Source organism: Carcharodon carcharias, chromosome 18 (assembly GCF_017639515.1).
Source record: "Carcharodon carcharias isolate sCarCar2 chromosome 18, sCarCar2.pri, whole genome shotgun sequence".
Classification (NCBI taxonomy): Eukaryota; Metazoa; Chordata; class Chondrichthyes; order Lamniformes; family Lamnidae; genus Carcharodon; species Carcharodon carcharias.
The window spans coordinates 89,395,739-89,419,717 of NC_054484.1; the positions used below are offsets into that span (position 1 = coordinate 89,395,739).

Here is a 23,979-nt window from a genome sequence, read left to right on the forward strand (position 1 = left end):
GCCGATTAGTGATTACAGGGGGAAGAGAGTCTAACCAATTTACTCATACATTACTGATTGGGGGAACCACACTCATCTTATTGAATTCAAATTTCACATATACTTTAGGTCCTGATTGGTATTTAGCTGGTAGTTTTTATTTTAATCTTCATTAGAGTATACGGTATTCTCTGAGGCATTGGGTGATTTTAATCTGATACTATTGCTAATGTTGCCAACATTTATTGCCATTGTAGTAGATTTGCCGAATTCTGGTGGTATTTTTCCTTCTTTCTGCAGATTGAGATGAAAGAGCATGGTGAGGGAAGGAAATGTTCCTCTTCTGATGATGATGAGAACCTTGCAGTGTTAAGAAGGTGAGAGCAGCAAATAGTAAGGGGTGATGGTACAGAGATGTAAAAGAAAAATGTATGTCTCTGCTCTATGACGTGACCTGCACACTGCTCATCACTGGTTTATGAATTTCCCGTAAACACTGTCTATCTCTGTTTCCTGTCACCCAGGCAACTTTAGATCTGTGCTGCCACTGCTATGGGCTTCAGCTTCACTAACGAATCTGTTATGTAGCACGTTATCAAATGTTTATTGGAAATCTATGCATGACAAAACAGCAGTATTACCCATGTTGACCCTCTCTTCTACTTCATCAGAAAACTCAATCATGTTAGTTAAACACCATTTGCCTTTAACAAATTCAGATGAACCTGAGCTTGAGAAAGCTGTTCACCTCCAACAGTGCGAGGTAGCCGAGTTTGGACCTGATGAATGAGTTATTTTGCGCAATGGCAACCCTAGTTGTTTTGGTGAAGTTGACTTCTCTATGACCCCCCCTCCCCCCTATCCTGTTTGGTTTCTTCCTTTTCCAGCAAACATGAAGAGAGAGGGAGTGCTGAATTTTTCTTTATTCATTCATGGGATGTGGGCACCACTGGCTAGGCCAGCATTTATTGCTCATCCCTAATTGCCTTTGAGAAGGTGGTGGTGAGCTGCCTTCTTGAACTGCTGCAGTCCATGTGCTGTAGGTACACCCACAGTGCTGTTAGGGAGGGAGTTCCAGGATTTTGACCCAGCGACATGAAGGAACGGAGATATATTTTCAAGACAGGATGGTGAGTGACTTGGAGGGGATCTTGGCAGTGTTCCATCTATCTGCTGCTCTTTTCCTTCTAGATGGTAGAGGTCACATGTTTGAAAGGTGCTGTCGAATGTGGCACCCATTACTTTGAGTTCAGTTGAAGCCAGTAATGAATAGAGTTATGTAGTAATAATTAAGATTCTTGAAGGTCAGAATGTAACAAGTTGAGGCTGTGTGTACACAACCTAACCTGAAGGGTTTTGAGTGTTGGTCCAGCTACCCCTTTTGTTACATGTGATTTAAAAGGGCTTTTGGCACATTTTGTATATGACACTGTTTGACAATCAGGGTGGAAAGAAAAGAAAGATTTGGTTTTATAAAATGCCTTTCATGACCTCAGGTTGTCACAAAACAGTTTATTGTCATTGAAGTACTTTTTGAAGTGCAATCCTTGTTTTAATGTAGGAAAAGCTGCAGCCAGTTTGCTAATTTTTTGAGTCCAAAAGTTGTATGTTCAAGCCTCACTGTCAAGACTTCAGCACAACAGTCTTGGCTGACCCTCCATTGCTGTATTGAGGGAGTTCTGCACTGTCAGACATGCCATCTTTTGGATGAGATGTTAACTTGAGGCCCTCTCTGCTATCTCAGGTGGATGTAAAAAAGCCCTTTGTCCCATTTTTAAAAAGAGCAGGGAAAATATCCCATGTCTTGGTCAATATTTATCCCTCAATCAACATCACTAAAAACAGGTTATAAAATCATTAGAACATTGCTGATTTTGGGAGCTTGCTGTGCGCAAAATGACTGCCATATTTCCTAGTTCAGGGGCTGCACTAAAAAATGTACTTTGTTGGCTGTGAAGATCTTTGAGATGTACTGAGGCCATAAAAGATGCTATAGAAATGCAAGCCTTTATTTCTTTTAAGTTGTACCATTATTGAGCTAAATCTCTTAAAAAGTAATGTTTGAAAATAAATACAGGTGTCCTCTTACACAGCAATGTGCTTTCTTACCTGCTAGAATTCAAGATTATTTTTATCAAAAAGTGAGTCTAGAAGCTCTTAAACTTAGTGCCTGATCACAATCACAGAACATGGCACGACGCTTCACAAATAATGAATTACTGCGGGAATTGCAACCACTGTTGTTCTGCAGGCAAAAGTGGGCGTACTTCTGCTGATATATGCTGTTCTTGCTATCTCAGTGTACATACCCTAGTTTGATAAAGTGGCAAGATTATCTCATTCTTTTTTTCCCCACAGCCATGTCATGAATGAGCTGATTGAAACAGAAAGAGCCTATGTAGAAGAACTGCTTTGCGTGCTGGAGGTAAGTCACTTTGCGATGAGTGTTGCTATCCTTAGCCTCATGACAGCTGTTCTAACTGGACAGTGACAGTTACAGTAAAGCAATCGGCCTGCTCTATTGCCGATCTTACTATCTAAACCATCAGCAACAGCACTTGCATTTATATGGTGCCTTTAACATAGTTAAGCCGCTTCACAGAAACCATTATGAAACAAAATTTGACAATGAGCTTCATAATGGGATATTAGGCCAGATGGCCAAAAGCTTTGCAAGGATAATAAAGGCAAAATATTGCAGATGCTAGAAATCTGAAACAAAAACAAAAAATGCTTGGAAAACTCAGCAGGTCTGACAGCATCTGTGAAGAGAGAGACAAAGATAATGGCTCGAGTCCATATGACTCTTCTTCAAGTCCTTCATTCGTTACATTACATTATCTCAGTCTCTCTGTCTCCACAGATGGTGAGAGACCTGCTGAGTTTTCCCAGCATTTTTTGTTTTCGTTTCAACTTTGTCAAGGAGGTAGGTTTTAAAAGGTGTCATAAACAAAGAAAGAGAATAGAAAGCTGGAAAGGTTTAGAGAGTGGATCCCAGGCCTATGAACAATTGAAGGCACAGCTGCAATGATAGAACAATGAAAATGGAGCATGTGCAAGAGGCCAGAATAGGGGCATGCAGATAGAGGGTTATGGGTTGGAGGATGTTAAAGAGATAGGGAGAGACATGGAGGAATTTGGAAACAATGAGGTGAATTTTAAAATCATGGCATTGCATAACTGGGAGCCAATGTAAATTAGTGAACTTGGGGGTGAATGTGAACAGAACTTGGTACAAGTTAGGATACAGCTGGTGGAGTTTTGGATTAAGTTGTATTGGGCTGAACTTTATGGTGGTTGAAAGATGGGAGGCTGATCCAGAGTGCCTTGGAATATTCAAATCCAGAGAGAAGTTCCTCACCTTTTTCAAGGTAGTCAAAGGAATAAGTCCTTGCTAAAAGCAAAGTACTGCAGATGCTGGAAATGGTTAGCAAGTTAAGTAGCATCTGTGATGACAGACTCCAACTTGCAGGGTGATGATCTTTCATCATCAGAATTGGAAAAAGTTAGAGATGTAACACATTCTGTGGAAATACAAAGGAAGGAAAAAGGGGGACCCAGAGGAAAGGGTAGAAACACAAGTAATTAAATGATGAGAGCATGACCTAGGCTTGCATATACAAATTCAGAATTTGCAGATGACACCTAACTTGCAGGTGTTACGAGCCTTGAGGAGAATAGTGATAGACTTCAAGGCTGGTAGAATGGACATGTGCCAGATGAAACTTAATGAGAAGCGTGAAGTGGTTCATTTTAGTTGGGGGATTGGGAAGAGGCAATTTAAAATCAAGGGTATAGAGTAATTCTAAAGGCAGTGCAGGAACAAAGAGAACTGAAGATATATGTCCACAAATTGTTGAAGGTGGCAGGTCAGATTGAGAAAGTGGTTAAAAAGACATACAGGACCTGCGGCTTAATAGTTAGTATACAAAAGCAAAGAGAAAGGTAGAGAGGAACTATTCTTTTGTATTTATTGATTTATGGGATGTGGAAAACGCTGGCTAGGCCAGTATTTATTGTCCATCCCTAATTGCCCTTGAGAAGGTGGTGATGAGCTGCCTTCTTGAACCACTGCAGTCCATGCGGTGTAGGTACATCCCCAGTGCTGTTAGGGAGGGAGATCCAGAATATTGACCCAGCAATTTTGACCTCATTTGTGGAAAGGCCAAAAACCAGAGGACACTGATTTAAAGTGATTGGCAAAAGAATGAACAGCTACACAAGGAGAAATCTTTTTTTACACAGTGAGTGCTTAGGATCTGGAATGCAGTGCCTGAGAGTGTGGTGGAGACAGGTTCAAACATGGCTTTCAAAAAGGAATTGGATAAATTCCTGAGGAGAGAGGATTTGTAGCGCTACAGAGAAAAAGCAGAGGATGTGAACTATGAGTTGTTTTTGCAGGGGGCCAGCATATGACATGTTGAATGGCTTTGTTCTTTGCTGAAACCATTCTGTGCTCCTGTGATTGTGCAAGGCAAAAGGGCCTAGTATTGAAGACGTGTAAGTGGAAACAGCTGAATTATTGCCAACAGCCGCTGACTGAGAAAGGGAGCAGTGGTTTTGATGGGAAACATTTGAATTCAGCATTGAATTTGGAAGGCAATGAAGTGCCAAATTGAAAGATGAGGTGCCGTTCCTCGAGCTTGCTTTAAGTTTTATTGGAACTGTGTCGGAGGCTGAGGACAGTGACGTCAGAGTGAGAGTGGAGCAAAAAATTAAAATGACAGACAACTGGATGCTCAGGGTTATGTCTGCAGACTAAGTGAGGACGTTCTGAAAAATGTTCACTCAATCTGCATTGATCTCCCCAGTGTACAGGAGACAGGGTTGTGAGCAACAAATACAATGTAGTGAAAGAAGTATAAGTAAAACGTTTTTTCACACGAAAAGACTGTTTGGGACCAATGAATGGTGAAAAGGGAGGAGTTAAAAGCAGCTGTTACATCTCCTACACTTGCATGGGAAGGCACTGTGGGAAGGGGGTGTTGGGGGTGATTGAGGAGTAGACCGGGCTGTTGAGGAGGAGATTATCCCTCTGGAATGCTGAAAGGGGAGGGGAGAGGAGGGGAAGATGTGTTTGGTGCTGACATCACACTGGAAGCGATGAAAATGGCAGAGAGTAATCTGTTGAATCTGGAAGCTGATGAGGTGGAAGGTGAGAATATCATGGTTCTGGGAGGGGCTGAAGGAATCAGACCAGATATGTGGAAAATGGAACAGACAGCCTAGAGCCTGTCAACCAAGGCGGAGTGTAGTCCTTGTTTGAAGAGAAAGGAAGCACGTATCTGAAAGGTGGCAACATCAGGATGAATGCAATGAAGACAAGAAACTGGGAGAATAGAGTAGAGCCCTTAACAGGAAGCGTAGTGTGAAGGAATGTAGTTCGGATAGATGCAGGAGTCACTATGGTGGAATTTTACAATCCTGTCGTGGTGGGGGCGGGCCAGAAATGTGGCGAGCCGTTTAAAACCCCATTGACTTTGGAGGGACTGGAAGATCCCACTGGTGGGATGGTGTGTAAAACTTTTCCCTATGTTCTTATTGTGTAATCTTTGAGGGAAGAGGTTGATGTTCTTTTCATGGGAGATGCTGAGGAGCTTCATTAACTGTGGACTATTTAAAGAAGAGAAAAAGGACAGACAAGGAGCTCAGTGGTTTATTTAATAATGAAAGGGTCAATCGAGTGAAGCTGGGCCTCACTGACTTGTACCAAGGTCTGCTCTAACATATTGTGCTTTCAAGAAAATCGCAAAACTGATTTTGCAGTCAGTTTATATGGTGATATCAGAAAAAGTTTTTATTGCATTTTGGAATCATCACGACCAAACAGTTCACCATATTGTGAATGATCGTGGCCTACGAAAATTTGCAAAAGGAATTAAGGAAATCCACCTAAGAGCACATAGTGCTGTGATTGGGGTGTCCAACTTGGATATAGGCTTGTAAAGCTGTAAGTTGTTCACAGAACGACTACTATCAAGAGTACTGTGTACAGTTTTGGTCTCCTTATTTAGGAAAGAATATAAATGCATTAGAAACAGTTCAGAGAAGGCTCACGCGACTGATACCTGGATGGGGGTGTTTCTTATGAGGAAAGGTTGGACAGGCTGGGCCTGTATCCATTGGAGTTTAGAAGAATGAGAGGTGATCTTATTGAAACATGTAAGATTCTGAGGGAGTTGACAGGATGGATGCCGAAAGAATGTTTCCCCTTGTGGGACAGACTAGAACTGGGGGGCACTGCTTAAAAATAAGGGATCTCCCATTTAAGGCAGAGATGGGAAGAAATTTTTCCTCAGAAGGTCGTGAGTCTTTGGAACTCTCTTTCCCAGAGAGCAGCAGAAGCAGGGTCAATGAATATTTTTTAAGGCAGAGGTAGATAGATTCTTGACTAACAAGGGAGTCAAAGGATATCAGGGGTAGGCGGAATTTGGAGTTGAGTCTTTAATCAGACCAGCCATGATCTGATTGAATGGCGGAGCAGGATCAAGGGGCCAAATGGCCTACTTCTGCTCCTAATTCGTATGCTTGTAGAACATTACAAAGAAAAGTAACAGCCATACACAGGATTAAAATCACATTTAAATAAAGGCGTTTACAAAGGTATGAAGACAGTTGGCTAAAGTGAACTGGGAAAATGGGTTTAATGGTAAGATCGCAGAGAAGCAGTGGCAGACATTTAAGGAGACATTTAATCACTCTCAACAAAGATATATTTTATTGAGAAAGAAGACTCTACAAGAATGCAATCATGACCAATTAAGGAAGTTAAGGATGGTATCAAATTGAAAGAAAGGCTGTGAGGATTCGTGGTAGGCCAGAAGATTGAGAACGTTTTAGAAACCAGCAAAGGATGACTAAAAATAAATGAAGAAGATGGAATGAAAGAGTAAGCTGGCAAAAAGTATCAAAACAGACAGGAAGAACCTCTACAAGTATACAAAAAGGAAGAGTAGCTTAAGTGAATGTTGGTCTCTTAGAAGGTGACACTGGGGAATTAATAATGGGAAACTAGGAAATGGTAAAATTTTGAACAAGCATATTGTGTCTGTCTTCACAGTAGAAACATCCCAATAAGAATAGTGGTAAAAGGAGCAAGAAGGAGAAAGGCACTTAAAATAATCACAATCACTAGAGAAAAAAATATTAGGAAAACCAATGGGACTGAAAGCTGAGAAGGCCCCTGGACCTGATGGCCTACTTTGTTATCTTCCAAGATTCTCTAGATTCTGGAAAGGTTCTAGTAGATTGGAAAAGAGCAATAATTAACATGGTTAGAGGACTGGCTAACTAACAGGAAACAGAGAGTGTAGATAATTGGTTATCTTCAGGTTAGCAAACTGTAACTAGTGGAGTGCCACAGGGATTAGTGCTGGGGCCTCAACTATTTACAATCTATAAGAATGATTTGGGTGAAGGGACTGACTGTTGCCAAGTTTATTGAACATACAAAGACAGGTAGGAAAGCAAGTTTTGAGGATGACACAATGAGACTACAAAAGGATACAGATGAATGACTGGGCAAAAATTTGGCAGATGGGGTATAATGTGTGAAAATCAGAAGTTACCCATTTTGATGGGTAGAGTATTATTTAAATGGGAGAGCCTGCAGAATGCTGAGGTACAGAGGGATCTGGGTGTCCTTGTACATGAATCTCAAAGTGCCAACATGCGGATATAGCAAGTAATTAGGAAGGCAAATGGATGTTAGCCTTTATTGCAAGGAGCATGGAGTATAAAAGTAACAAAGTCTGAATACAACAGTGCAAGGCATTAGTGAGACCACACCTAGAACACTGGGTGCAGTTTTGGTCTCCTTACTTAAGGAGTGATATACTTGCATTGGAGGCAGTTCAGAGAAGGTTCACTAGGTTGATTCCTGGGACGAAAGGGTTGTCTTATGAGGAAAGATTGTGCAGGTTGGGCCCATACTCATTGACGTTCAGAAGAATGAGAGGTGATCTTATTGAAACATATATGATTCTAAGGGGGCTTGAAGGATAGATGCTGGGAGGATGTTTCCCCTAATGGGAGAATCTAGAACTAGGGGTCACAGTTTAAAAATAAGGGGTCTACCATTTAAAATGGCGATGATGGGGACTTTCTTCTCTGAGGGTCATTGGTCTGTGGAATTCTCTTCCACAGAGAGCAGTGGAGGCTGGGTCATTGAATATGTTTGAGGCTGAGTTGGATACATTTTTGATCTATGAGAGAGTTAAGAGTTATGGGGTGGTGGGGCAGACAGGAAAGAGGAGCTCAGCTCGCAATCAGATCAGCTGTGATCTTAATGAATGGCAGAGTGGGCTTGAGGAGCCAAATGTCCTGCTCCTCCAATTTCTTCTGTTTTTATGTTAATTCACAGGGCTTAGCAAGCTTCTTAATTACACTGAGATTTATGCAAAATATACTCACAGCTAAGGGTGCATTTTACCTGTCGAATTAATTCCCAGCCAAGATAAACCAACCCGTAATCCAGGTCCCAAGGCTAGTGTAGGAAGGCTGAAGAGCAACCTCAAGTAGCCCTGACATAACTTTCACATTTAAAAATGCTGAAATGAAACTACTAATAAACTGAGGAGGCTCTATTGTTAATGGCTGTGCGCAGGAAGTCTCTTCTGCTGGTCAGTGTCAGAACAGATTTGGTTTTTAATCCCGTTGTCTTTTTGTCTTCCAGGGGTATGCTGCTGAGATGGAAAATCCTGCGATGATTCCATTTATCCCAGTGGTTCTGCAGAAGAAGAGAGATGTGCTGTTTGGAAACATGCCTGATATCTATGACTTTCACAACAGGTAGAAGCAGTATATGGCCAGTGTATGAAGCATGGGCCTCTACGATGTGTTGGGTCAGTGGGAGGGTATCGTATTTACACAAAGTCACTGGGCACTCACGTTTCTGTGGCTACATTTCCAGTGTCAACTTACTTGTGCGACCAGAATATTTGATGCCCATATGACTGCCCCACCCCCACTCCCACCCCTGTCCCCGCCAACTGCTTTCAGGACCCCAAAGGGCCAATCCACCTTTCTTCAGGGTGTTGGGTCACTCTGCTTGCCTATACCCATCAAAATCAGGCTCACTTGAACCCACATGGGGGTAGATGTATCTTGTCTCTGTCAAAGTATCAACCAGCAATAACACTTATGCCTTAGGGGTTGTGCTCTCATCTCTGAGTCACAAGGGAGTGGATTCTAGTTCCACTCCAGTGACCTAAGTACAAAATCTAAGCTGACACTCCCAGTGGGAGTGCTATACTAATGGAGCTGCCATCTTTTGGATGAGACATTGACCTCCCTCTATCCTCTGGGTTGAACAGGTCTCAGGGCACTGTTCAAAGAGGAGGTGAGAGTTCTCACCAATGTTTTGGCCAATATTTATCTCTCAAAATCCATCACTAATGCAGATTATCTGGTCATTCATGTCATTGTTGTTTGTGGGAGTTTGCTGTGTGCAAATTGACGGTGTTTCCTAAATCACAACAGTGGCTACACTCCAAAAGTATTTGAATGGCTGCGGAGTGCTTTAGTACATTTTGAGTTCATGAAAGGCACTATATAACTGCATAACTTCTTACTGAGCTGGAGAAATGGTAAAATATCAGCATAGATAGTCCAAGGCCAGGTTCTGCCCTCTTTTGTATCATGGGCCTTGTAAGCAATGGACATCGATGTTCCACAACTGCAAGGGTGACCAAGATCATTGTCAGGAAGATATAATAATTCTCATAATATTATTGGAATTTATTGTAAAATAGAGTAATAGTGGGATGTGTGTGTGTGTGTGTGTGTGTGTGTGTGTGTGTGTGTGTGTGTGTGTGTGTGTGTGTGTGTGTGTGTGTGTGTGTGTGTGTGTGTGTGTGTGTGTGTGTAAGACTTAATTGAATTAAAGGCAGCTGGTCTGGTGCTTTGATGCAGGAAGAGAAGTTAAGTTTGAAATGTTAAATAGGTAAACATGGGAAAGTTTAGAAACATAGGTGTCAAAGGAACATTTGCATTTTGAAATGAACTAAACTAGATTGTTTTCAAAGGAGGGGCAAAATGTGTCACCTAGCCAGGTGAAGTCTAGAAACAATGTGTTTATTTTTCCTAAAGATTACTGGTAAAACTTAGGGCTAGGAAAAGCTTTTATTATCAGGAAGATAAAGTTCAAAGACATAGTGAAACAATGGGTATTTGCATTCAAAGAGGAAAATATGTATAAAGGAGCAAAGGCTAGGTGTAAGGAAAGGCATTTTAAGATCATAGAAGTGTGTGAAAAGCCTTCAGCATCTGTGCCTCAAGCTGCTGTCTTCAAAGAACTGAAGTTAAGAAAACTCACTTTGCATTCGACTTGTCCAGGGTATCATGATCTTTGCCAGGGCCTTTTAAAATCTGTGTGTCTTACTGTTGCCTTAATGAAATTGTAACTGGGAGTTAGTTTAATTAGGTGATTTAGAAGCTATCATTGTAGTAATTTGTAGATCTATGTATGTATTTAAAATCATTTATCTTAATAAATGTTTAACCTAGTTTTATAAAAACCTATAAAACTTAACGATCTTATTACTGCTGAATTCAGGGCACACATATCAAAATTTATACAAATTGCAAAACAAGTTGTGGCAGTTGTTTCAAGTTTCCCTTTGGGATTTGAACAACTCAGCATTTACCATTGGCTGTGTCATAATAACCACCCAGAATAAATAGAGTTTCACATCACCCTGGAGATAATTCAAGGGCTGGAGATAATTCAAGGGCCCTTATTTTTTTTAGAGAATTTTAAAAGCCCAACCTGAGTGGTTGTGTTTCCTTCTTTCTGTTTAGGATATTCCTGAGGGAGTTGGAAAATTACATAGACTGTCCGGAGTTGGTGGGACGGTGTTTCCTGGAACGGGTATGTAAAGTCAGTTTGAGTAATGCTGCATTGTATCAGTATTTCAGTACTGTCATTGCCATACACAGGACTGGCCTCAGGTAGCTACAAGCTGCTATTATAGAGCGCACAATTTCACCACATCGTTTTGAATCTATAACCTCATGACAAATGCATCTGCATGGTCATTGTGCTCACTTCCATTCTCTCTCCCATTGCCATTCTGACACTCACTATCCCATTCACACTCCTATCTCTCTCCTGTGCTCACCCCTTTATTCCCTCTCCCCTATTCCCTTCCCCTTTACACTAGATGGATTGCAGCAGTTCAAGGAAGTGGCTTACCACCGCCTTCTCAAGGGCATTTAGGACAGTAAATACTGCCTTTGCTGGCAACATTCACATCCCTAGGACAAGTAAAAAAAAAAATTGTCTCCCATTCCCATTAACTCTCCCACTCCTTCTCCTAACAAAATGGAGAAGCACACATTTCCCACATTTTACTCCATCTGTCAAATTTTTGTCCACTCACTTAATCCATCTATATCCCTTTCCAAACTCTCTGTATCCTCCTCACAACTTGCTTTCCTAACTATCTTTGTACTGTCATTAAGATTGTTTGTAAATAGCTGAGGCCCCAGCACTGATTTTCTGTGGCACTCCACTAGTTACAGTTTACCAGACTGAAAATGACCAGTTTATCCCCACTCTGTTTTCTGTTAGTTAGCCAGTCCTCTATCCATGTTAATATATTACCCGCAACACCATTAGTAAGCTTTTATGTGATACCTTATTGAACACCTTTTGGAAATTCAAATGCATTACATCTACAGGTTCCCCTTTATCCAGCATGCTGGTTATATCCTCAAAGAGTTCGAATAAATTTGTCAAGCACTATTTCCCTTTATTAAAACCATGTTGACTCTTAATTGATTGCATTATGATTTTCTAAATGACCTGCTATAACCTCCTTAATAATGGATTCTCACATTTTCCGAATGGCAGATGTTAGGCTAACTGGCCTATAGTTTCCTGCTTTTAGTCTCCTTTCTTGAGTAGATCTGTTACATATATGGTTTTCCAATCTGCTGGGACCTTTCCAGAATCTAGGGAATTTAGAAAATGGCAACAAATCATCCACCATCTCTGCAGTCACTTCCTTTAACACCCTAGCATGCAGGCCGCTAGGTCCAGGGGGCTTGGCAGCCTTTTGTTCGAATAGTTTTCCTAGTAATTTTTCCTCTAGTGATCGTGGTTGTTCCACCGCATGTTAGTTAGAATCATGTAGAGGCGCCAGGGTTCTCGCCTGCCAGCTGGACAGCCAGTGAGAGACCTGTGCTGCCTCTGTCTCAGAAGGCCCACTGAGCCACAAGCCAATCAGGCAATGGCGAGGCCAGAAGCTGGTCTTCCCCTCAAATCAAGACCCCTGGGGGAGGGGGGCAGTGTTGCGTACCAAGAACTACCAACCAATCAGAAACCTGCAACTCTTATGCTCAGCAGCACCACAGTGGAGGCTGTGGCTGCTGCCGCAAGGACAGGAACCGGAGTCCCAGGATTGCAGAGCGACCCAGACCACAGGTTAGTAATGCTTGGGTGGGGGGTGGAGTTTGTAGGGTGAGGGTCATAGGGGGAGGGGTGCAGGGTGTGCTGGCAGCAAGGGCAGGGGACTACCTCCCAGTGGGCACCCCCCCCAATTCCTGATGCTGAGTCCCTTAAGGGACCCCCCACCCACCCACCCACCGGAGGTGACAAGCATGCTGTACAGGTTCACCTATTGTGCATGCCGCATGGTGACAGGACCCCCTGCAGCTGGTTTAATACCACTGACTTCAGAGTGAGGCCCCTAAGTGGTCATTACTGGGCCCCTTAAGAGCCTCAATTGGTGGTGAGACAGGAAGATCGACCATGGGCCTCCTGCCCAGAACTTAATTCTGGCAGAGGCGGGAAGGTACTGGGGTTCCAGTATGGCACCGTAGAGTTCATTGTTCCAGGAAACTGTTGTGAAAGCGTTTTCCAAATACCTTCCAGGACCATCTTTGCCATTTGATTTGTCCAGTCTATATGAAGATTTAAGTCTCCCATGATTATTGCGATGCCTTTGTTATGAGCTCCAATTAATTCTTGCTTACTGCTGTCTATAATGGTAGAAACGTCAACTCTTTTCTTCTCCGCCGATGCTGCCAGACCTGCTGAGTTTTTCCAGGTAATTCTGTTTTTGTTTTTGTTATGGTATAACTACTGTTAGGAGGCCAAAAAAACCACTCGCACCAACGTTTTCTGACCCTTGTTATTCCTAATTTCCACCCATACTGATTCTACTTCCTGACCTTCTGAGCTAAGATCCTTTCTCACCAATGTCCTTATAAGGGCATAGTGGGAATGAGGTAAAATAAGATAAAATCATTCCACTGCAAAGATTCAGGATTCAGTTCCAAGATGTGTATATGTGCCCACACCTGTTGTTGATGAGGTAGCTTATGGGAAAAATATTGCCGGTCATTAGCCAAGTAGTAAACTAATTGTGCATGACAGTTATTTCCCAACAGTTAACAATCTTTGAAGTGATGAAAGTCTTGAAATAAGACCATTTCTATTTGTAGATGGAAGACCTTCAGATTTATGAGCGGTACTGTCGAAATAAACCCCGCTCAGAAAGCTTGTGGAGGCAGTGTTCAGACTGCATCTTCTTCCAGGTACTTGGATCTGTTCTAACTGACTCATCCTCCTGCTGTTTATTTGTTTATTATTAAACTGTTCGGACTGTGAAGGTGGTTAAGACGCGAGGCAGGTTGTGTTAGAGGACTATGCTATCGTCTAACTGCAATTCAGTTGACTCTGGGGGGCCTTTCCTTTGCTGCCCCAATCTTCCGAAGGTTGCATTCACCAAACCTATTTTGCATTTCATGATTTTTCTTATCACAGGGATACAGTGGAGCCTGCCTCTGTTGACTGCAGTTCAATATTGAAGTAACGCTATGTTCAAGATGGCCATATTGTTCATTCATGAAATGCCAGTGGGTTGCTGGCTAGGCCAGTATTTGTTGCCTATCCCCAATTGCTCTTGAGAAGGTAGTGATGAGCCACTTTCTTGAACTACTGTGGTCCGTGTAGTGTAGGTGCACCCACAGTGCTGTTAGGGAGGGAATTCCAGGATTTTGACCCAGCGACAGTGAACGAACAGAGATATGTTTCTAAGTCAGGATGGTATGTTTCCATCTGTCTGCTCCCTTTGTCTTCTTGCTGGTAGAGATCCTGGATTTAGAAGGTGCTTTTTCGCAAATTGCTGCAATGCACCTTGTAGATGGTATGCACTGCAGCCACGGTGTGCCGATGTTGGAGGGAGTGAATGTTTAGGGTGGTCAGTGGGATGGCAAACGATGGGCTGCTTTCTCCCGGATGGTGTTGAGCTTCCTGAGTGTTGTTGGAGCTGTACTCATGCATGTGAGTGGAGAGTATTTCATCACACTCCTGACTTGTGCCTTGTAGATGGACAGGATTTGGGGAGTCAGGAGTTACTCTTTGCAGAATTTCCAACCTCTGACCTCTTGTAACCAGAGTATTTATATACTGTTAAGTTTGATTGATGTTGACTCCTGGAGTGTTGATGGTGAGGGGTTCAGCGATAGTAATGTCCTTGAATGTCAGGGGGAGATGGTTAAGCTCTCTCATTGAAATGGTCATTACCTGGTACTTGTGTGGCATGAACATAACCCTATATTATGGATTTACCTAAGGGACTACCAGAGAATATGCTGTCCACAGATCAAAGCAGCCAGGTTCATAATGAATGAGAGCTCATCCTTCACTTTTACACTGATAATCCAACAGGTCTATATGTTCTATATGAACTGTGTCCTGCATGGGGCCCCATATAGTTGGTCCCTGCCTGTAATTCTAAAGGGGGCAGATCATATGCAAAGTGACATTTCTAGGAGCTCTCTGTAAGGGACATGTTTTGTTTTCAGTAAAAACAGCATGGAGAGATCAAGGAGGATTAGGACAGAAGATTGCACCCTGGCCGTAGTTACAGAGGATGCCCTTCATGGTCTTTGACAGGATGGCAACTCTGCTATAGGCAGGATAGGGGGACAGTGCTGTTGTGGTAATGTCACTGGACTAGTAATCCAGAGGGCCAGGCTAATTGTCTCGGGACACGGGTTCAAATCCCACCAAGACAGCTGGTGGAATTTAAATTCAGTTAATAAAATCTGGAATTGAAAGCTAGTAATAGTGATCATGAAGCTATTATCAATTATTGTAAAAACTTTTCTTGTTCATTAATGCCCTTTAGGGAAGGAAATCTGACCTACATGTGACTATTGACTTGCAACAATGTGGTTGACTCTTAACTGCTGCTCCGTTCAAGGGCAGTTAGGGATGGGCAACAATTACTGGCCTTGCCAGCGATGCCCACATCCCATGAAAGAATAAATTTTAAAAAAAGACAGTGGAGCCAGGTTCAAGGTATTTTGTATTTGGGAGAAGTGGCAGGTGCCCGTGATTTCATTGTCTATGGAAAGTAAAGGGAGGTTAGATGTGTAAAAGGCTCAGGAGAGATGGTTGAGTGAATACAGAATGTCACACTACAACAAACTGGCAACAAGGATAAATCAAGATAAATCGGAATAGGTACTGTACCTCGCCCAGTGATTGTGAGTTTCAATGTCCGGTTAAAATAACAGAAGATATACTCACCCAAAATGCTACTCTTTCGTAGAATCAATCCCTTTGAGCCAGCCACAGGCGATTGGTCTCAGTATATTGAATGCCTCGCGTTCTTCTTTCAAGTGAACTGGACAGGTACCCCATTCTCAAAATTGAAGACCTATATGCCAAGCTAGCAGGAGAGACAATGTAACTCTTTCAGGTACAAACATGTTTCCATCTGTTCCTATTCAGATGAAGTTACATTGTTTCATAGTTTGCCATTGTGAGAGTTGAACTCTTGATCTTGGGGTTACAAACCCAGTACCATAACCACTTGGCTATTTAGGCCAAGCCAGGAGGGACAATGTATACAAAGCTTGACATGAGCCATGCATATCAGCAATTAGAGTTGGATGACACCTCTTGGGAATTTGTCACAATTAATACCCACAAAGGGTTGTACCAATACACAGACTTGCCTTTTGGTGGTTCCTCAGCCTGTGCCATCTTTCAGAGAACAATGGAGAGCTTATTGCAGGGACAACCCCAGGTTGTAGCATATTTAGATGATGTGCTGATCACTGGATCCACTGAAAAGAAACATTTGGCTAACCTAGAGGAAATCCTAAAATGCTTTTTACGAGCAGGAGTGCAATTGAAAAGGAAAAAATACGCTTTTCAAGCAAAGGAGTAATCTATTTGGGTCACTGGGTAGATTCTCAGGGGTTACACCCGGTTGAGGTGAAGGTTAAAGCAATAAGAGAGGCACCTGCACCCAAGAATGCTTCTGAACTGAAATCATTTTTAGAGATCATAAATTATTATGGGCGATTTTTACCAAATTTATCTACAGTTCTGGCCTCTGCGTCCAGTGCTTAAAAAAAAAACCAGTGTTGGTTTTGGGAGGCACCCCAAAAAGAAGCCTTCCTGAAAGTGAAACAGCTCTTACACTCATCCAATCTGTTAGTGCATTGTGACCAGACGAAGGAATTGATGCTAACATGATGCGTCTCCCTATGGAGTGGAAGCAGTACTACCCCATAAAATGGATGACAGTACAGAGCGGACAATAGGTTATGTATCCAGGACACTTACCACAACCGAAAAAGGATATTCTCAGATTGAAAAGGAGGGTCTGTCAATTATTTTTCGTGTAAAAAAAATTTTTTTTTACCAATATGTGCACGGGCGACATTTCACAATTGTATCAGGCCACAAACCACTGGGTTTGTTTAGTGAGGAAAAGGCTTTGCCACCCATAGCCTCAGCAAGAATACAACAATGGGCCCTAATTTTGGCAGCTTATGAATAGACTTTTGAACATAGGCCTGGCATTCACATCACAAATGCCGATGTCCTGAGTCACCTGCCCTTGCAAGAGAATGACAAACATGTTCCAGTTCCACCAGAACCCCTTTTACTGTTAAATTTTCTCGATTCCTCGCCAGTATGTGTCAAACAGATCTGAGACTGGCCAAGTCGAGACACAGTCCTATCTCAAGTGCGAGACCAAGTGTTACATGGTTGGTCCCAGGAGCCAGTCTGCAATGAAATGAAATCATTCTTTAACTGAAGACGTGAGATGAGCAGTCAAGATAGCATTCTATTGTGGGGTGCTCGGGTAATAGTTCCTCCACAGGGAAGGGAGCTACTTTTACTCGAGCTACACATTGCCCGTCCAGGGATCTCCTGATTTAAGACCATAGTGCGTAGTTATCAATGGTAGCTGAGGATGGGTAGCGATATTGTAAATTTGGTAAAGCACTGTGTGCAATGTCAGCAGCTGCAAAAGTTTCCGGTGACAGCTCCATTACACCCATGGAAGTGGCCTGGTAGACCCTGGGTACAGTTACACATCAACTATGTTGGACCCTTCCTTGGGACCATGTTTTTACTGATTATAGATGCTCATTCCAAGTGGTTAGATGTTTGAGGTGAAATCGCCAATGTCGGGCGCTATAATAGAAGAACTATGTCAGAGCTTCACCATCTACAGACTACGAGAAGTAGTTGTATCTGATAATGGCACTACATTTACGAGTGCTAAGTTCCAATGATTTATCAGCCTCAACGGTATCACCCATGTGAAGACTGCATCATACGGACTGTGGAAACTTTTAAGGTGGGCATGAAGAAGTTAACAGGTGATTCGTTGGAAACCAAACTTGCACACTTTGTTTTTCACTACAAAACAGCCCCCACACGATGACAGGCACTACATCTGCAGAATTGTTGATGAGACACCGTCTTAGGATACAACTGAGCCTAATATTTCCAAATTTAGAGGGGAAGATGGAGAACAGTCAAGGAAACCAAAAAGCTGTGCATGACTTGCATAGTTGTGAGAGACAATTTACTGTTGGAGAAGCAGTACCTGTAAAGAATTTTGGTGGAGGACCGAAGTGGTTACCTGGTAAAGTAAGCTCAGTGACCAGACCATTATCATACCACGTGGAAGTGGAAGGTCGGATCACCTGCAAGCATGCGGACCATTTAAGAAAAAGAGAGATACCGCAACAAGATATGGTTCCACCTGTAACCATTACTGAGCCAATGTTCCCAATTGAAGATGTCTGAAGTCTCTATCAGAGTGGAACATACGAACCGCAAGCGCCCATCAAAGTACCTGATGTTCATGTAGTTCTAGAGAATGTGGTTCCTGAGAGAGAATCTGAAGTTGTGGAACTGCGACGTTCCCCATGAATCAGTAAACCACCTGAAAGACTGAATTTGTAAATTTCATGACCTGTGTAAATATAATAATGTCACGTGATAAATATACTTGTAAATACAATATGTACAGCAAAGTTAAAGGGTGACGAATGTAGTAATTATGGTTTTGTTAAATGTTGGACTGTGCCTTTGAGAATAGTCCTGTGATGTAAGATCACATGATCCGTATAAACCAATGTGTTAGCAGTGCGGGCTACCTCCACAGGCAGTGTAGAGATGGAGTTGAAAGCACACGTGTAGTTGCTGCAGGCTGTATTGTAAATCAACCTAATGTTTCCACTTAGAAAGTTGCCTGCAGATCAACTCTATTACAAATAGGCGACTCGGCCATGCTACAACAGGGACGTTGATTGTAAAGGAGAGAGGATGAAGATAATATTGATAAAGGTTAGCGGGATATAAGATACTAAGTGAATGTTAATTCTCAGCACTTTTTCAAGTTAAATCAGAACCACAAGACAAGGGAAAATGTGAGGAAAATCTGGGCATAAGTAAGTTCAGAACTGATTTGAGAAAACATTCTTCACATGGTGATCAATGGGTTCTGAGTACAAAAGGGAGAGCAAAACCTTGGGCCATTCAAGAAGCTATAATTGGGATAGCATGGGTTTCTTTGGAAGGGTGAATTAGAGGGACTGAATGCCCTCCCTCCTCAATGTGATCAACGAAACTCTTCGTAACATTGTGTTGTATGCTGAGTGAAGTTCCCTCGAGTGCATGAAAAATGCATTATTTCAGTGCAATTGATATTGCATCAGAGTTTTTACATGAGTAGATGCAGATTTCTCATCAGTACATTGGTTCAGTAGCAACTCTCAAACCACAACATTTGTTCAACTTCTCATTTGTTGTGCGAACCCATTATATGTTTCAGGAATGTCAGAAAAAGCTGGAACACAAGCTGGGCTTGGACTCCTATTTGTTGAAGCCTGTGCAGCGGATAACAAAGTACCAGTTACTGCTGAAGGTAAGGTCTGGCAACAGTGCAAAGCAGAAAAGAACTTGAAGGAAGCATTAAAAGTGGCATTGAGCAAAAAAGTGCTGTTGCAAAAACAGATTCACCAGCAGGCAATCAGTGCAGGTTGATAAATGAGTGTCCTTCGAAGTGCTATGGAGTAGCACCAACTTCTCATGTAATCAGCAAATGATGATGGCATCATGGTTAGGAATGGGCCAATTTGATTGAACCGACCTTCTCCGAGGGAAGTTTCAGCTACAAGATGTGTTGATTTGACAGCTCCACACTCAAATTTGCTGATCCCTGCAAGTCACTACCATGGATAGATTATCAACTGAGGTACCAAACTTCTGACAACTTTAGGCAGAAAGGCCCTCTGAATTATCCTGTATATCTGGAAAATGAGAACATCATTGTTATTCCACAGTCTATCTGGCCACTGGCTTTGGCCCTTGCTAGCAGCATTCAAGAAATCAGCACTTCAACTTTCAGCAAAGTTTTTAAAAAATTAACAGGAACATGGAAATGAAAGCTGGATTTGGAGCTGGTAATCGTTAACCTTTAATTGAGTGTATTAGATGCTGACAAGAGATTTTTTAAAGAATAGAACACAGACTCAAACCACAACCAGGACACGAGTGTGAAATCCAGAGGGAAACCTGGCCATAAATACACAACTACCACAAAAAACAAATTATTCACACAAAAACCAAATATCTTGTGTAAAAACCAGTGCGTTCACTCAAAGACCTGGGCCATTCACTCAAAGACCTGGGCCATTCACTCAAAGACCTGGGCCATTCACTCAAAGACCTGGGCCATTCACTCAAAGACCTGGGCCATTCACTCAAAGACCTGGGCCATTCACTCAAAGACCTGGGCCATTCACTCAAAGACCTGGGCCATTCACTCAAAGACCTGGGCCATTCACTCAAAGACCTGGGCCATTCACTCAAAGACCTGGGCCATTCACTCAAAGACCTGGGCCATTCACTCAAAGACCTGGGCCATTCACTCAAAGACCTGGGCCATTCACTCAAAGACCTGGGCCATTCACTCAAAGACCTGGGCCATTCACTCAAAGACCTGGGCCATTCACTCAAAGACCTGGGCCATTCACTCAAAGACCTGGGCCATTCACTCAAAGACCTGGGCCATTCACTCAAAGAAACCAGACCAACATCCAAGAAAACGGCTGAAAAGAAACTGGGGGTATGATTTTAACACCATTAAAAAATCTCACCAGGTGTGTGAAAACGGCACAAACCAGGCTACATGTAAAACAAAAAAGACTTCTGTTGCTTCGTTATTGAAAGACACGCTTTTCTAAATAGATGCTCAAGCTGAAAATCAGATGGTCGGTGACCCAGATATAAAGGAGGCAAATTCCATTCCTCCGTTGTTGTCCAATCTCAACTTTTCATGTGTCCTGGGATCCATTGGAGATGCTGGAAAGCTTAGCCTTTCTTCCTGTTACTCTTATCTTGAGTAGAGTAGGAAGCAATGGGAATCCCAAAGGAAACAGCAGCAGTCATAAGTCTCTCTGCAAACTCCTTCAGAGATCTTCATTATACACTGATAACTGCAACTTTCAAATTCAATGTACAACCTGGCAAATTGTGAGGAGCCATTATTTTTTAATTGCTCAGCCATTGAGTGCTGGACTGGAATAGGATGACAAGGGACTTTCTTTGTACAAACAGGCTGATGATTGTCTGCCAGTATCTCAGAATTGCGTTTTACTTAAGGAATTGATGAGTGTGTCTGGTTTTCAACAGGAGTTGTTGAAGTACAGCAAGAACTCTGAGGGAGCTGAGGACCTGCAGGAAGCACTGGCAGCCATCTTGGGAATTCTGAAAGCTGTGAATGACTCGATGCACCAGATCGCCATCACAGGGTATGAGGTAAGACACAAGCTGACCTCAATGAGAGCTGTGTGGTGACATGATGCCACGTGGTTCCCACACGTACAAGGTAGATCCTCTTCCTTGAACACTGTACATGAGGCATTGTACAATTAGTGATAAATTGCCAACTATTTTCTTTCATGACTAGTAAGTCAGACCACACCGCCAGTTAATAGCAACATTTTGTCAAGATTAACAATGCTTCATATTTGCCAGGTTTACTTAATTACCAAGAGGTTATTGAAATCATTCACTGTGAGGCTATGGAAGCCAGGGCCCTTGCTGGCAAGCGGCAGAAAATTCTAGAGAGATATGCGGAGAGGGCTGATCCACCAGCTGATTGACAAGAGGGTTGTGCTTAAGTTGGCGAGGTTAGTCCCAACTGGCATGGTGGGTGGGAAATTCAATAAGAAAGAAGGATTGAGCAGTTGGGCTGTTGCTTGTAAAGAGGCAGTGAAAGGAATCAGCATTGACACTTTGGGGAATGCCTTGGGAATAATGCGGGTGTGTTCAACTCTGACTGGTGGCAGGAGTGTAAGAAGGTGGAGGAGTAGTGTTGGATTGGGGTAGGCTCTGGGAAAGAGAGAGAGAAAGGGTGCCGGAAAGAGCCTGAGAGCAGAAGCAGTAGGGACGGGAAGAGGCGAGAGATAGGAGCTAAGAGAATGGAATTAGAAAAAATAAATTAGGATCCTCTGCAGCAGTCAAAATAGCCATGTTGAATGGATACAGAGAATTTGGACATTTTAGTAAGTTAGAACATCCTCAACTATTAGGGGTTTTAAGTGCATATTTTCTGGAAGGCCGCATGCAGCTAGGTTTGGGTCAGCTTAAAATTGCTACTTTAAGTTGCAATATTTGTGGCTCCATCAAAGATAGCAGGGAATCAAAGAATATCAGATAAACTGGACAGATTTGCTTAGCATGAACTAGTCTATTAGCTGTGATAGACATTGTACATGGGTCAGTCTGCTAGCTGTGATTTACACTGTACATGAGGCTGGCTGCTTTCTGTGATTTACCCTGTGCATGGGTCAATCTGCTATCTGTGATTCACACTGTACATGGCTCAGTCTGCTAGTTGTGGTTAAAATTTACATGGGTCAGTCTGAAAGCTTAATTTACACTATACATGGGTTACTCTGGTAGCTGTGATATATAGTGTACATGGCTCACCCTGCTAGCTGTGATTATATTCTACATGTGTCAGTCTGCTAGCTGTAATTCACAATGTGCTTGAGTCAGTGTGCTAGCTGTAATTTATTCTATATGGGCCAGTCTGATAGCTGTGATTTACCCTGTACATGGGTCAGTCTGCTACCTGTAATTATAATGTATATGGTTCAGCCTGCTAGCTGTGATTTACACTGTACATGAGTCAGCCTGCTAGCTATGATTTACACTGTACATGGTTCAGTCTGCTAGATGTGGTCACATTGCACATGGGTAAGTCTGCTAGCTGTGGTTGCATTGTACATGGGTCAGTCTGCTAACTGCGATTACACTGTACACAGGTCAGTCTGCTGGCTGTGATTTGCACTGTACATGGGTCAGTCTGCTAGCTGTGATTTACACTACAAGAGTCAGCCTGCAAGCTATGATTTACACTGTACATGGTTCAGTCTGCTAGATGTGGTACATAGCACATGGGTAAGTCTGCTAGCTGTGGTTGCATTGTACATGGGTCACTCTGCTAACTGCAATTACACTGTACATGGGTCAGTCTGCTGGCTGTGAATTGCACTGTACATGGGCCAGCCTGCTAGCTGTGATTTACACTGCATTTGGGTTAGCCTGCTAGCTATGATAGACAATGTGCATACGTCAATCTGCTAGCTGTGAGTTACACCGTACATGGGTCACTCTGCTAGCTGCGATTTACACTGTACATGGTCACTCTGCTAGTTGTGATTTACTCTAGATGGGTCAGTCTGCTAGTTATGATTTACACTGTCCATGGGTCAGTCTGCTAGTTGTGATTTACACCGTACATGGGTCAGTCTCTTAACTATGGTTTCATTGTACATGGGTCAGTCTGCCAGCTATGATTTACACAGTACATGGGTCAGTCTGCTAGCTGTGATTTACACTGTACCTGGGTCACTCTTTCTGTGATTTTCACTACATGGGTATTTCTGCTAGCTGTGCTTTGTGCTGTACATGGGTCATTCTACTACCTGCAATTTACACTATGGGTCAGTCTGCTTGGTGTAATGTGCACTTTGGGTCAGTATGTTAGCTGTAATTTGCAATGTATATGGGTCAGTATGGCTGTGATTTTCACTAGATGGGTCTTTTTCTAGCTGTGCTTTGTGCTGTACATCTGAGTTCTTGGGAAAACTGGAGACTTTGGATGATTTGATTAAATAATTTTCTGTTGCTTCCAAGTGTGATGGTAAGTTCTTGTCAGGATCCGTTGATGCCTTTGATAATGGGTGTTTGTCTGGCATATTTCCTCAATTTATGTTACTTTCTCATATCTCAAAATGTCACAGATTTCATTCCTTTAGGTTCGGGAGGCTACTCTCACCTCTGAATTCATTGACCAAAGTTTAAGCTTTTCGAGGAATTTCAAGCAAATGATCTGAGACTTGGGGTGATCAAGTTCTTTGAGGCCAAACTGTGATTCTTGAGCTACAGAAGTGATTTTGTGTTTTCTTTGTACTGTATAATAATTGGGGTAAAATACAAACTCGAGGCAGGAAGCTTCATTTGAAGCGAATGCTTTTCAGGGATGAGGTTACACTTCTCCAACACACCTCAAAGTACATGGATCACTGGATAAACCTCATTGTACCTGCACTATGCTGGAGGAATAAAAGTTTGAGGATATTAAGCTGCTTGCATTCAGTGGATCATAAAAATGTTTCGTTAAATTGTATTTGGATCATTTGAATTTTTAAGCATAG

At 42.5% G+C, this 23,979-nt stretch overlaps 1 protein-coding gene across 1 annotated transcript in view; it reads left to right on the forward strand.

The window, feature by feature from the left end:
- mcf2la (mcf.2 cell line derived transforming sequence-like a) overlaps positions 1–23,979 on the forward strand; it is a 201,119-nt gene that overhangs the window by 156,488 nt on the left and 20,652 nt on the right. Inside the window, exons 15-21 of the mRNA XM_041211957.1 lie at positions 280–356; positions 2,338–2,404; positions 8,654–8,769; positions 10,780–10,849; positions 13,429–13,521; positions 19,083–19,175; positions 20,945–21,070. Coding sequence (XP_041067891.1) covers positions 280–356; positions 2,338–2,404; positions 8,654–8,769; positions 10,780–10,849; positions 13,429–13,521; positions 19,083–19,175; positions 20,945–21,070 — 642 coding nt within the window. The remainder of the gene's footprint in view (positions 1–279; positions 357–2,337; positions 2,405–8,653; positions 8,770–10,779; positions 10,850–13,428; positions 13,522–19,082; positions 19,176–20,944; positions 21,071–23,979) is intronic.